The 13131-nt window shown below is 33.0% G+C and overlaps 1 protein-coding gene and 1 long non-coding RNA gene across 2 annotated transcripts; both read left to right on the forward strand.

Moving 5' to 3' along the window:
• The first annotated feature begins 245 nt into the window (after positions 1 to 245).
• LOC123672888 (chymotrypsin inhibitor) lies at positions 246 to 2113 on the forward strand. Its single transcript, XM_045607221.1, has 2 exons — positions 246 to 460; positions 1850 to 2113. Exons 1-2 carry the CDS (start codon positions 403 to 405, stop codon positions 2038 to 2040), a joined length of 249 nt encoding a protein of 82 aa, XP_045463177.1. The 5' UTR covers positions 246 to 402; the 3' UTR covers positions 2041 to 2113.
• A 4117-nt stretch (positions 2114 to 6230) lies between these two features.
• LOC123672889 lies at positions 6231 to 7720 on the forward strand. Its single transcript, XR_006746382.1, has 2 exons — positions 6231 to 6637; positions 7491 to 7720. It is a non-coding gene; the product is annotated as an uncharacterized LOC123672889 (long non-coding RNA).
• The last annotated feature ends 5411 nt before the right edge of the window (positions 7721 to 13131 follow it).

The following is a 13131-nucleotide window of genomic DNA, read 5'->3' on the forward strand; positions in this document are numbered from 1 at the left end:
GATTTCGCATCAATAATATTCCAGGATGTTCAATCAAAATCATATTCACTTACCTGTCGTTGCCAACTTGGCTTTTTATATAAACTGATTTTACAATTTTATATTACCAATTGGAAGTAGGAGGAATGGAAAATCCGATTTTCGAGACTTCTTCAAATTCTGGTAAGTAGGTATAATGTCATTCACATCGCCTGATAATTTCACAAGTTTCGAAATGAAATGCAAGCTTCTTTGAATATCTGAAGGTTTATGGTTTTTTTCAGGTATACACATCCGTTCTATACAGTTATCTCTTGTGTAAATTACTTTTGGATGAATATAATTAGCACTTGGGTGTATAAAAGCAACAAACTCTTGCATTTAGCGACATATTGAATATTCATATTCAACATCGGCAGAAAAATGTACTTCCCAATATTTTTCCTAGTCCTAGTTGCATTGACTGGCTTTTCCTACCAAGGTAAGTGTTTTCTATGATTACTGCCATCAATTCAAAAAAACTTTTTGTGATGAATTTTGTAAGTGTCTCAATTTTATTAATATAAAAAATACAATGTTAAAAATTTCTTGCGACATCCATCTTCAGTTTTTTTTGAAAAGAATAAGATCCATTAGTGAAAGTTGATTAGTTGATACGAAAATAGGTTGCAGTACCCACCACATTGTTCCTTCCCAGATTGCCTATCTAAGAGTTTTCAAGGATTCAAGAAAAATAATCGATTTTTAGAAACTGAATATCTCGATAACTTCGTAATGTACAATTACAAAATTGAAATCATAGATTGTTTCCATGATTCTAAATTCAATATTTTTTCGGAAAATCAATAAAATATCATGACATAATAATAACCATTCTTTCAATATCATGTGAAATATTTTTTGAGAATGGTGGAAATAATAAATAATATCCGGAATGTTTGTACCTTATTCAAATCCTTCAGTAAATACGGAAGTATAGATTTTGAGAAAAGCTTTGAAGGAATATTTCACTCTGTTTTTATATTCTGCGCCTTTCTATCTGTAGATTTGAGGCCCGTTGCTCCCTCGGTTGCACCATACTACTTTGCAACGATTCTCATTTCGAATAAATTATGTTTCACGAAGAATATTCAGAATTAGAAAGTGCGAAAAGAAAATTTAACAAAAACTTGTGCAACAGAACTATTTTTCACTTTGAAAACTTAACAAAAAGCAAAGTGAAGACTGAGAGGATGCAGAGTAGTGTGATATGATAGGTCCTTGATTAGATATTTATGAAATAATAACCCTGAATCAGTTGAATTGAAATTGAATGGATTTAAATCACTGTGTAGAATGAAGTTTTCATTGCATCGATACATCAACAATTTTCGCACAGCGTTTTGGATTATGGGTTGATTGATCGCTAATAAATTACGATGTAGGATTCAAATTAGTTAATTAACCTCGATGAGTGCCCAATCAAAATGTAATCAAGTAATTTCTGGGACTAAACAAGTATGAAGTTTCATATTGAAGCGATTTGAATAATTTTGTGTATTATTAATGTTCTAGTCGATTCGGAAAACTCATAATACCATTGAATGGAGACTACATCTTAGTTTGAGACTAAATAGTCTTTATACAATACTACAACTAGACAAATCTTGCTCTAAATAGATTTTCTTTAAAAAATACACCCTTTTTCAACTCATTTTCTCCTCTAACGAATTAAAACGGTTGCCTTGAAGTAGTAATTTAAGTTTCCTTTGCATCAAACTAGTTTGTTTTTTTTAGTGAATTTCTATAGAAGAAAAAGTAGTTACTATAATGCCACCAAAAAAACTATTTTTCACTTTTTCAATATTTATAGGTTGTTTCTTTTTTTCAGAGCCTATTTGTGGAGAAAACGAAGAATACGCTTGTAGGTCAACATGTGTATCAACATGCCAAAACCTACAATTCGCCAATTGTGCACCAGAATGTGAATGGGGTTGTTATTGCAAATCGAATTACATTAGAAATGAGGAAGGAGGAAAATGTGTTCTAGTGAGAGACTGCTGGAAAAGATCAGTAGAGTGAAATGGATTCTTTCTCAAAGTACCTGGAAAAAGTCATTAAAATATATATAAATAAAGAATTTTATCAAGAAAAATGTTTTATTTTTATAATCATGGAATTTCTAAACATTCAATTATACAGGGTGTTCCTAAATTAGAGGTACAAACGGAAATGACAGATTTCTCGGATTATTTTTGGAAAAAAAAGTCGTATATAAAACACTTTGTTTTCAAGTTACTATATTGTTTATCATTAGCTAAAAGACTATTGTGTATTCAAAATTGAAATGATAAATAATATTATTATTAGTACGGGGTGTTGAAGTTAGATTTTCTTCAAGTTTTTTTCTGATAGCACCTTACCTTCATAAGATATTCAAATTAAATTTGGGTCCTATTTTTTTCTGAAGCAGTGTCCACTTCTTTCCTTCAGAACTTTTTTCTGGTGAACCACTGGTAGATTACAAGAATGTAAAAAAAAAACTTTGGTTCAGTATCACACTTTTTGGGTTTTTTGTAGTTTTGTTGTATCTGCTACCGATTTTGATAAAAAAAAATTCGAACAATTCTTTAGTTATCCTCAGGAAAAGCCAGATTATTATAAAGATCCAGTTAGTGCGCTATGATGAATACATTAAGTATGACTGTTGGTACTTATTTATCCAATACCTGACGAAGAGTAATAAAGATATGATGAACTAATATAAAAATCACAAAAAAGTAGGACTACCAGAAACACCGTGAATCTCGAAAACAAAGCGTTTGCGAGCCCATGTTCATATGACTTTTTTCTCTTCAAGTTTCTAAGGAGTCTCTAATTTTCCTTTGAACCTCCAATGTAGGATCATCCTGTATGTAAATATTTGGATGGACTCTCGGATCCAACTGCAGAGGAGAAACTGCAGGCATTTGAGATGTACCTTTATAGACGCATGTTGCGGATATCTTGAGTGCGTAAACCACTTGAGATCCTCTCTAGCATCAGAAAAAGTAAGACCAGATCCATAGGGCATGTGATGAGGGGTGCGACATATGAGCTTCTGAGGTTAGAAGGTAAGATACAGAGCAGAAGATCGGTGGGTAGAAGACAAAATTCTTGGCTGAAGGCCTTAAGAAGATGGTTCGGTTGTAACTCCACCGTCATTTTTAGGGGGACCAAACAAAATCATGTTGTTGCTCATTGATGCTGATTCTAATATTTTACATTTCATTCATATGTTGCAGATTCTTTCTCTTTTTAGACTCTGTTATTAGATGATATAATAAAATACAATACTCGATAGAGTATTCAGCAACATGTGGCGCCATCCTACGGGCTTGTAAAGAGTTTTACAGTATAATATGAGGTATCGCTGCTTCATGTCTGTAATTTTAGACTGCTATTTTGCATCTTCCATACTTCCACAAATACAACATACTCTAAATCCAACACGGAGAACATATCATTATTCAAAAATTCAATGATAACAAGTCATCCTCTTGCCATCGTCATCACCAAACTTAATTTCAATTTGTCACTGAAAATACTCTTGATTCTAGAAGTCGCTTATGTTCAAAAATTCTAAGACAGTGAACATATTTGGAATATGGTTTCCCATCGACATCATGTCATCTCCCTTACTGTCGTTGAACGGTCTTCATCTAACTATTCGCAGTTCCGTCGTCAATGGGGTTATAAAAAAAGTGTGAAACAGCATGGAGGTGTAATAACGAAAATTGAGAAGGAAACACTTTGGCAGTTTGCTCATGTGGAAGGGTATGTTTGTGTTGTGGAGAGTTGATTGATTGGTCTAGAAGGGGCCTTCTCCTAATGGAATATCTCGACGAAAGAGGGAAAATATGTAATTCATTGAAATGGTAAAAGGAACGATCCATTCACAAAAAATGTATAATTGTTTGAAAATTTGAGCTGTAGGTACTGTATAACTAGAGAAAAAAATAAAATTATCTGAATGAGATTTAATAAGAAATAGTTCATTTCCATAAATTAGTCAAAAAAAAATTCATACAAACAAAAATGAACTTCAGAAATTTAAAATGTGATAGAAACTAATAAAATCGCAGGATACGACACTGTATTAATAAATTTTCGCTAAAATCCAATTTCCGTATCAATAAAAAACAAAGTCAATATTAGGTAGGTTACATTAGCATTAGCCCCATAATACTCGTAGTAACATTTCAATTCTGGATCTGCATACTACCTTATCGTTAAATGTTGATAAACCATTAAAGCATTACGAAAAGCTTGCATAATGATTATATGAGTACATCTGGTCTTCACGGGGAACTACCGGAATAAAATTGATCCCACCAGATACAACAATACATGTTGACACATTGAAAAAGACACAGCTTTCAGCTTTGGAAATGAAATACCATGATGAAAATGATTAGCAATTTCAACGAAACAAATGAGGTGGGGAAAATTTGATGAGAAAAACGAGTGTCCGGAATACTTGGATTTATCAAGTGCTCAAATTGACTCTCATACAACGATATAAAGTTTCTCAAACTAGCTAGAGCATTTCGGGGTAATTCGGCTACATTCGTCGACAATAAAAACTAATGAGTCAGAAAAGTTTCTCAACTATTGCTGTGAAATGATAATGAGGATGCAATTTCCTGCAGGAGACATTTGTTTTGTTAGACGAAATTGATTGAAGAAATCCATTCAACAAGAAAGAACTAGAACTTGAATCAGCAGACATTTTCCATAATAATATATAGAAAACTGAATTTCGCAAACAAAGAAATCCATGAACAATATAACGAAATACAAAAGATGAAATTAAAGCATTTCAAACCGATCGAACCTTCCAGGTTCGGGTCGATAGATCTTTCTCTTCGGCGAGACCTGTTGGAAGTGGAGTTCCACAGGGCTCTGTTTTAGGTCCACTACTTTTATCCTCTACATCTCTGATTTACCCAAGATCTTCAATTCTAGTGTTTGCCGACGATACCAAATTATTCGGTAACCCCAAAGTAGCAGCTCATTTGATTCAGGAAGACCTGGAGAAATTGAACCGTTGGTGCCGGTAGTGGAAGTTACCTCTCAACTACGAGAAGTATGTTGTTCTGCACTTGGGTGCTCGTAATCCCCGTCGTCAGTACTATCTAAACAACAACCCTATCGCTACTTGTAGTAGTCATGCTGATCTTGATGTTATTGTGGCAAAGATCCTAAACTGATACGACCACAGTCTTCAGGAGGTAAACAAGGCCAAAAGAACCTTATTCATGGTTCAGAAAGCTTTATCTTAGATGTGATCCCTCCACGTGTGATATTCTTTACGTGAGACCCATATTGGAGTTTGCTGGCCCTGTGTGGGGTCCATCATTGAGTAGAGACTCAGCATTGTTGGAGAGCATCCTGCGACGGGTAACTCGTCTACCCTACGGCATCTTACGTCCCAGTTATGGTGAAAGACTGTTCAATCCTGAATTTGTCCACGTTTGATGACAGGAGGCTGCGTGGTGATCTCATCATAACTTTCCGTGCTCTCCACAACTTTTTTGAAGTTGATCTCAGTGGTCTCTTCAAGTTGAACCTGGACGACCGTCTGCGAGGTCAGGCTTACAAGCTGAGAAAGAAGAGTTTCAAAACATCGCAAAGACATATATTTTCCATCTGGATTCTTTACCTTTATCGGTGGTGAACTAAGTTTCTGTGAACTATTTCAAAAATGAATATGACACCTGGTTTCGTCGCGAGTGAGTGCTACTTGAGGAGCTATGAATTTCTTTTTTTTTTTGTAATGCATTTTTTTTGTTCCAGTGTATTTTTTCATATATTTAATTTTGTGAGTTTAAAGGCTTGGACTCAACTCTTCACCTTATTATAATGACAATAATAAAAAAAGAAAATCGTGAATGGACAAAGTAGAGCGAGGTTTTGTATGTTTTGTAATCATAGAGCTTGAGCTCACAAAAAGATCCTTTTTCTTGCCATAGCGAGCCAATATCGAGACTTTATCAGAAAGGAAACTTTAAACCTTCTTCTGATTTCAAAAAGTGACTGACACGTTACTATGTTTTCATGACTTGTCAGTCTTGTCACAAATGAGGAAATCATCAAATTTGTGTTGAAAAGACTGAATTGAGTATATCAAAACAAAAATCTTCATGCAAAATAACGTAAGATTTCATAAATACAAATTCTAACGCAAAAGCACCTGACCTTATACTCCAATGATCTCTTAGATGCAATGCATATCGCATTGAAACCATGAGTAATAATAAATTCAAGGTATTCGATTAGACAAATGAATAAACCTTTGTGCAAAATTTCTTCTTCGAACAATTACATGGATGAAAATAATCTATAATCAGAAAAAATTGAATTATCGATCCAGGAAACCACGCTTTCCTTCCTTTTTGCGAGAAACATCTAGAGTTGTTGAACCTTTATTGATTGGCAACATCAACTGCAAGTATGAGGTTCGCACTAATATTTCTTTATGCATTTTTTATGCTTCAAATATTTTGGGTGCACTTCGCGATGGGTGGTAAAATTAAGTCGATAAAACCTCTTTCGGCTTGCTCCGATTTCCACCGAAGATGGTGGTGTAGCAGAAATACAGATGATTTTGTACCATAAAAGTTGAACAATAAAATGGGTGAGTGTATAAAACTAATTTTTTTGGAAATTTTTCGAATCCCCTTTCAAAGTTTCATATTTCGGAACTTCTACATTTCGTAGATTCATTGAAAAAATGTCTGCTTCCACAATACACAGCTTCTCCAACAAATATAAGTGAACCTACATAAACTATAATACAGAAAAACGGAGAATTTGACACTCTAGTTCACTATTTCTGATTCCATACCATTTTTCATATATACCTATGTACGTTATTTTTGATTTTGTTACACTGGTATTCCCGAAAAGTTCAGATTTACGAATACCCAACGCAAGCCGTATATTCAAATAAGCTGAAGTTATGCTCCAAAAAAGTACCAAATTTTATCGAAATTGGACTAGTGAAAAGTGAAATATTGGAATCTTGGCTATTTCACCTATGCATTCGAGCAAGTCCTGCATATATCCAAAAGAAATGAAATTTTCTTGAAACTACTTATTACACGATTCAAATATCCATATCAAATTTCATCAACATTGGACCAGCTGAAAGTGAGATTTTGAAATACTTCATCTGAAAAACCTGATAACGTATAGAACCATCAACATCCCAAACTGAATGTCCATACTAAATTTCATCAAAATCTGATAATAATTGTAGAATTTAAGGCTATGCAAGGAATTGCGGACACACAGACTGACAGAAACGAAACCAGAATTGTATAGGATGATCTGGATTACATTTTGTTCTCTCTACCTTTCGTAGACTCGGAATCATAGTGAATTCATGTGCAAAAAAATTCCTCCCAGAATGAAAAAAGTGAAATAAAAACTGGGCACCTAAGAATCTTACATAAATTCAATTATTTCATCAGTGTTTTTTTTTTCAGGAGTCATTCAATCTCTCGAGAAAAAAGAAAAACTCCCATATTTCCCAATGAACTTGGATTTTATGAATTTGTCAAATTATTAAATGAATGAATTACTTCTATGAATGGCCATTATTGTATTTATTATTTCTTGTTATATGAACATAGATTTATACAACCATATTTATTATTTTACATTAAATTTTTATGTACTGAAATCATAATGAATTGATAAAATATTAATATATGTAAAATTCATTATTTACTTACCTAATATCATTCCTGTGCATGATCATCATCACTCTTTTAGGAGTATATACGACTGTTAAGTGGTCCAGAAATTGAGTGGGTCAGTTTTTTAGACTTCGTTGCTGTATACTTCATTCACCTAGTAAATTCGAGTCAGAAATAGTATATTCCTGATAGAGGGAATCGACCATGTGTTCCCTGGGTGACGAGCAAAAATGTTAACTGTCTACCCAAATTCCGGAAAAACAACAGGCTTATCAATATCACATATTTTAATGTCCATTACAATTGATAGTTCATAAATTGATAAAAAAAATAGCGAATGTAAAAATATCACATAAGGTTGTGAAACATCAAATAAATCACAAAACACGAAACTGTAACAATGTAAATGGAACCTTAACCATAAGCGTTTCCAGCGGGGAACAAGGGGGGCAGCTGCTAAAAATAAACATCGAATTAACAGAAATTGGCCTTCAAAAGATAACATGATTCAAAAAAAAAATAAAACGTTTTCAATGAAGCTTTAGTTACAATAAAAAAATTACTTTCGCCTTTACATATTAAGTTGGAATAGATGAAGCAATTTGTGAAAGCAATAAATCGAGATAGAAATCGTTTTTGGTACTTGTTAGATATATTTCCTGAGATCATCACGGAAAAACAAGAAGCCGGTATATTTAATGGTGCTCAAATAAGGGATCTTGTTAAATATCCACAATTCCCCATCAACGAACTAGACTGAACACTGTAACACTGGGCGATCATTTCTTCAAATAACATTTTTTGAGAATCATGAAACGGAGAATTACCATGAATTAGTGGAAAATATGCTTTAAAATATGAAAATTAATATTAGCATGTCAGTTAAACACCTCCACAATCACCTAGATCGATTTCCAGAACAGTCAAATCACTGATTTTAGAAAAAACAGGAGAAAACATTCCATCAATACTTCAAAACTATGGAAGATCGATTTTAAAAACCATGGGATATCCGCATTGTGTTTATAACGAGAAATATACACAAGTTAATAAAAATAGTAAATGTACCAAATAACCAAAATTAGAGCTGATTAAGTGAAATCCAAAAATCAACCAGGAACAGTTGAAAAACAGTGGGCATCAAAATTTCTCTTGGCATGTGTAAAAGTAGACTTATATCTAATGGAAATATATACAAGGTTATCAGAACTATGAGTAACTCCAGGGAATAGAAAAAAAATAAATCGCAATTGCAATTGATTATTCCAATGATGTTAATTAGGAAGTCAATTTTATTTACTTATGAGTAGACATGAAACATGCGCTAAAGATCCGAAATAATATTCGCAAACGAATTACTTTGATATACTTGAGAGCTTCTTCGGATAATTTTCATAATAAGGAAGCCCATTTGTGAATCTCCCTTTCTAATATGTAATAAATTATTGTAAAAATAGATAATTATAATACAAGTGACGAAGGCATTGGTATTCTTAGAATGAGCATTCTGTACGAGTATTATTCATTAATGTCTACAATTCACTGGATTTTTATTGAAATTAATTTGAAATATCGTTTGTGATTTTTGCACTGAAAAATGTTAGTTGCCGGAACTGTTTTCTGTATAACAAATTTGAAGGATAGTGGATAAATCCGTTACAGAAGAGTTCCAAGTACCAACATATAATAATGAAATATTACCATGAAATCTGTGTGAAATTGAGACATTCCCGCACGATTTTGTTCTACATTGAATGAACGGATTCGTCATAAAATTAGAGAAAGGTTACTTATAATACAAGTGCATTTTCGAAAAAATCGTACATTCCGCGATCACTGGTAGAATCTTAAGTTAGGCAACCCTGTGATTTCTTCCTAATACACTTTCCCTATCCATCGTGGAGGGGTAACTCTGCCGTAATGCGGTGAGTTTTATAAACCCACCGGTGCCGCGCTAGAGTGTGATGCAAAGTTCGTAACGCCATCTCTCGGATGTGCATAGTCAAATATTCATTGGCCTTTTGCAGCGAGGAAAAATGAACTTAACTACTTATTCAGTTTTCATTTATATTTGAATATGGAGATATATCAAGAATCAAATGACGTCAGTTATATCGTTTTTTCCGATTTTTGATTTGAAATTATGCTATCATATATTATTATTAGATAATTCTATTTGAAATAATTTGAAAAGGACTAAAGTACGTTGTGAATTCAATTTTAACGTAGACGTACCTATCTAATGTAATCATTGGACTGAACCATGATCCTCCTGATTAAATTAATTTATTTCCAAATAATAAATCAATCGCTTCAGCTTCAAAGAATCAAAACAATAATTCATTATTCTCAATATTTCCCTCCATAAGCGTCATTACCTCATTGAGTATATTCCAATAATAACGAATTATTTTTTGCAGATATGAATAAGATCAGTGCTAGTTAGATTCGTCTAATTAGAACTTAAAATAAAAAAAAGGTCAAGTATATCATCAACGTAAAGCCCATGCACTATTCGACCGGGTGCAGACGATAATTGCTAAGATTCAACTCAATTTCTAAAAGAATTGACCTTCTAGACCCTAAAATTATCAAGAGGAGATTACAGCTTCGGCTGAATAGGTTCCTGTTCCGAAAATAAGGATAACAATTGGTTTAGGTCGTATTGTAAAAATAAAAGTAAGTTCAAACATAAAGGTACCTATTTAAGAATAAGTTGATAGATCTTATCGAAATATTATTCTGTAATAGCTTTTATATCATACATGTCTGCTATTTTGATTTTATTGCTTAGTTACTAATGTCATGCCTGCAATTATTTTTGAATCCTTATTTTTTTAAGTCCTCTACATATCCTTCTGCAATAGACATACTCTTCTTAGCACCATGTCCATGATGTTTCAGCGTAGTCACACTGGTTCTAGCTTTTCCTAATAAAATTGCATATTCGACACACGTACAGTGACCTGTAATATTTTTCAGGAACGCACAAATCCAGATGAAATATTGCCAAATCTGTTTTAACCAACTGGTTAGGTAACAGTTTTTTTCCACGCAGTTTTCTGTCATCCACTTCACCAAATTTTGGTACTACAGGGTGCGGCAGAGCCGACTGACGAGTTTCAATGGGCAATTGAAAAAATATGGGAAAAGTTAGAGAAAAACGGTTTTAGTCATTCGAAGCAGTAGGAAATATAGTTTTTTTGCTCAAGTTTTGAAAACTATATAACTAAGATGGCGGCCGTCAGCAGCGTTACTCTGATGTAGTCGAGTTTGGAAGTTTTCGATCGCAATATTTTGAATTTTAAAGCAACCTACAAAAATTAAACAAAAATGTGAAGAACTCTGACGTGGATTTCCATTATAGCTTTTGCGCGCTTTTTCGAATTCGAACTTATTCATGAAATTTATTCACGTAACCTGAGGTCAAAACTTCGTGGTCTGCGGCATGTCATATAATCATAGAACGACGTGATACTTTCAACAAAATGTCATTTATCACATATTAAGAACATGCTCAGAAGGTTCGGTTATTCCTCTTTCGATATATGCAATAAGTTTGTTTGATATTTTAATGATACGCTTTTCACGATATTTTACAAATGATTTTCAAATTTCAGATGATCATTTTTTTCAATTATTGAGAAAATCAAATTTCATAGACATAACTTCTGAACCATTAAAAGGTTTTCACCCATAAACAAATTTAACCGATATTTTTGGACCCAGATGATATTCCAACTATCTAGAATATTTCGTCAAAAGTTGTTTTGTGTAGAACGGCCGAGCGGACAAAATCGATTGACCTCAAATTCTTCATCAGTGAATCGAACATTAAAGACAATTGAACACAATTATATAACCTGCTGCATCCCTGGAAAAAGCGTACAAAATTAAAGGAAGAAAAAACATTATTTACTGTTGCAAATAACCTCCAACTTTTGCATGCTCACCATCGCTGTAAATGCTTAGTTTTTGAGAGAACTAAGCGTTTGCGGCTTATAGATAAATCTTTATCTCTAAAATGTCTGACTAAGGTAATCCTAAGAATCCTAACAGCCTCTATAAATTGTTCAAAAGACAGCTCAAAAACGTGTAAGAAATTCCTAAACGTTTCGGTATTTCTTTTTTTTTTTAACCCTCAGGCTTTATGAGTTCTATATTGTACTGAAATTCATAAAATGAATATGGATAAAAATTCACTATCAGTGTTCACCAAGATAATTCGATTAATATTCAAAAGCAACTGTTGAATGAAATTGTGTTTACTATGCATAATACGAGATTGAAAACTGCAAAATTATCATTAGTTGGACTTTGCGATAAAAAAATTTGTTTCATTATCGTTATAGCAATCAATGCAAGGCATGCTAGATTAAAACCTATTTTCAATAGAGTGAATCTTGCGAAAAAGAAAAAATAAGAAAGCCTTGTTTCATTTGCAACTTTTTATAGAGATAATAATCAAAAACGCATGAACTAATTTTCTAATTATTATACCTAATCAAGCTTACCTACATATGGAATTTTATATGAAGATATACCGCTGAATTACTGAATTCTAGTTTCCATATTCTAAATTTAAAAAAATGTGAACTTACGTGATGTCAAAAGCTTTTCTAGGGCTCGTTTATTCATGCGCCAATTGCACCCTTGGAGACCACATAACTGTATACAGGAAAACATGAATGTACGAGTGTTTAGGAGCTCCTTACTTCACATAGTGCTTTCCACATTTTTTTTCAATTATTCTTCTTGAATTTTTTTGTTCTAAAACGGAGCTATCAATAAAAAATTTCGCACGAAGTTTGATAATGTTATTCTCATAGACTTATTATCCTAATATACGTCTATGGTTATTCTATATACACACGCAAAATATCGACTCGGTCAAATCTGCCGTTACTGAAATATTAGCTTCGTAATTTTACACGAAACGTGAAATTGATATTTTATGTCCACAGCCAAAGTCTCAACTCAGTCTATACTATTCAATTAAGTGGTTGCGGAAATATTAAATAATTTTTTAGATATTCTTGAATTTTCTCTAGTCCTGGTTAGGCGATCAAGATGAAATTTTGAATGAAAATGCGAAATTTCATATAGATCCATTTGGCAATTATAACTTGTACCCCTTTCCCTCAAGGCAGTGTTGAAGGGAATTGTTCAAATGGCTGCATCATACTATCTTAACTAATCCCGGTCCTAATAACTGTACCTTGCATATAATATTTCTGCAATATCAAGACGTATTGTTGCCAGTGTACGGTATAATATTCTTATCAATATGTACTCCACAACTAATAAGAAATAAATTGAATAAACATTATGTTCAATAAACTCAGTGATCTAGATTCTAAAGATAGGTAAGAGAGAAAGTTCTAGAACTTCGGTTTCTGAGGATATATTTTTTACTTAATATTGACAG

The sequence above is a fragment of the Harmonia axyridis genome, chromosome 2 (assembly GCF_914767665.1).
Source record: "Harmonia axyridis chromosome 2, icHarAxyr1.1, whole genome shotgun sequence".
In the NCBI taxonomy this organism is placed as follows: domain Eukaryota; kingdom Metazoa; phylum Arthropoda; class Insecta; order Coleoptera; family Coccinellidae; genus Harmonia; species Harmonia axyridis.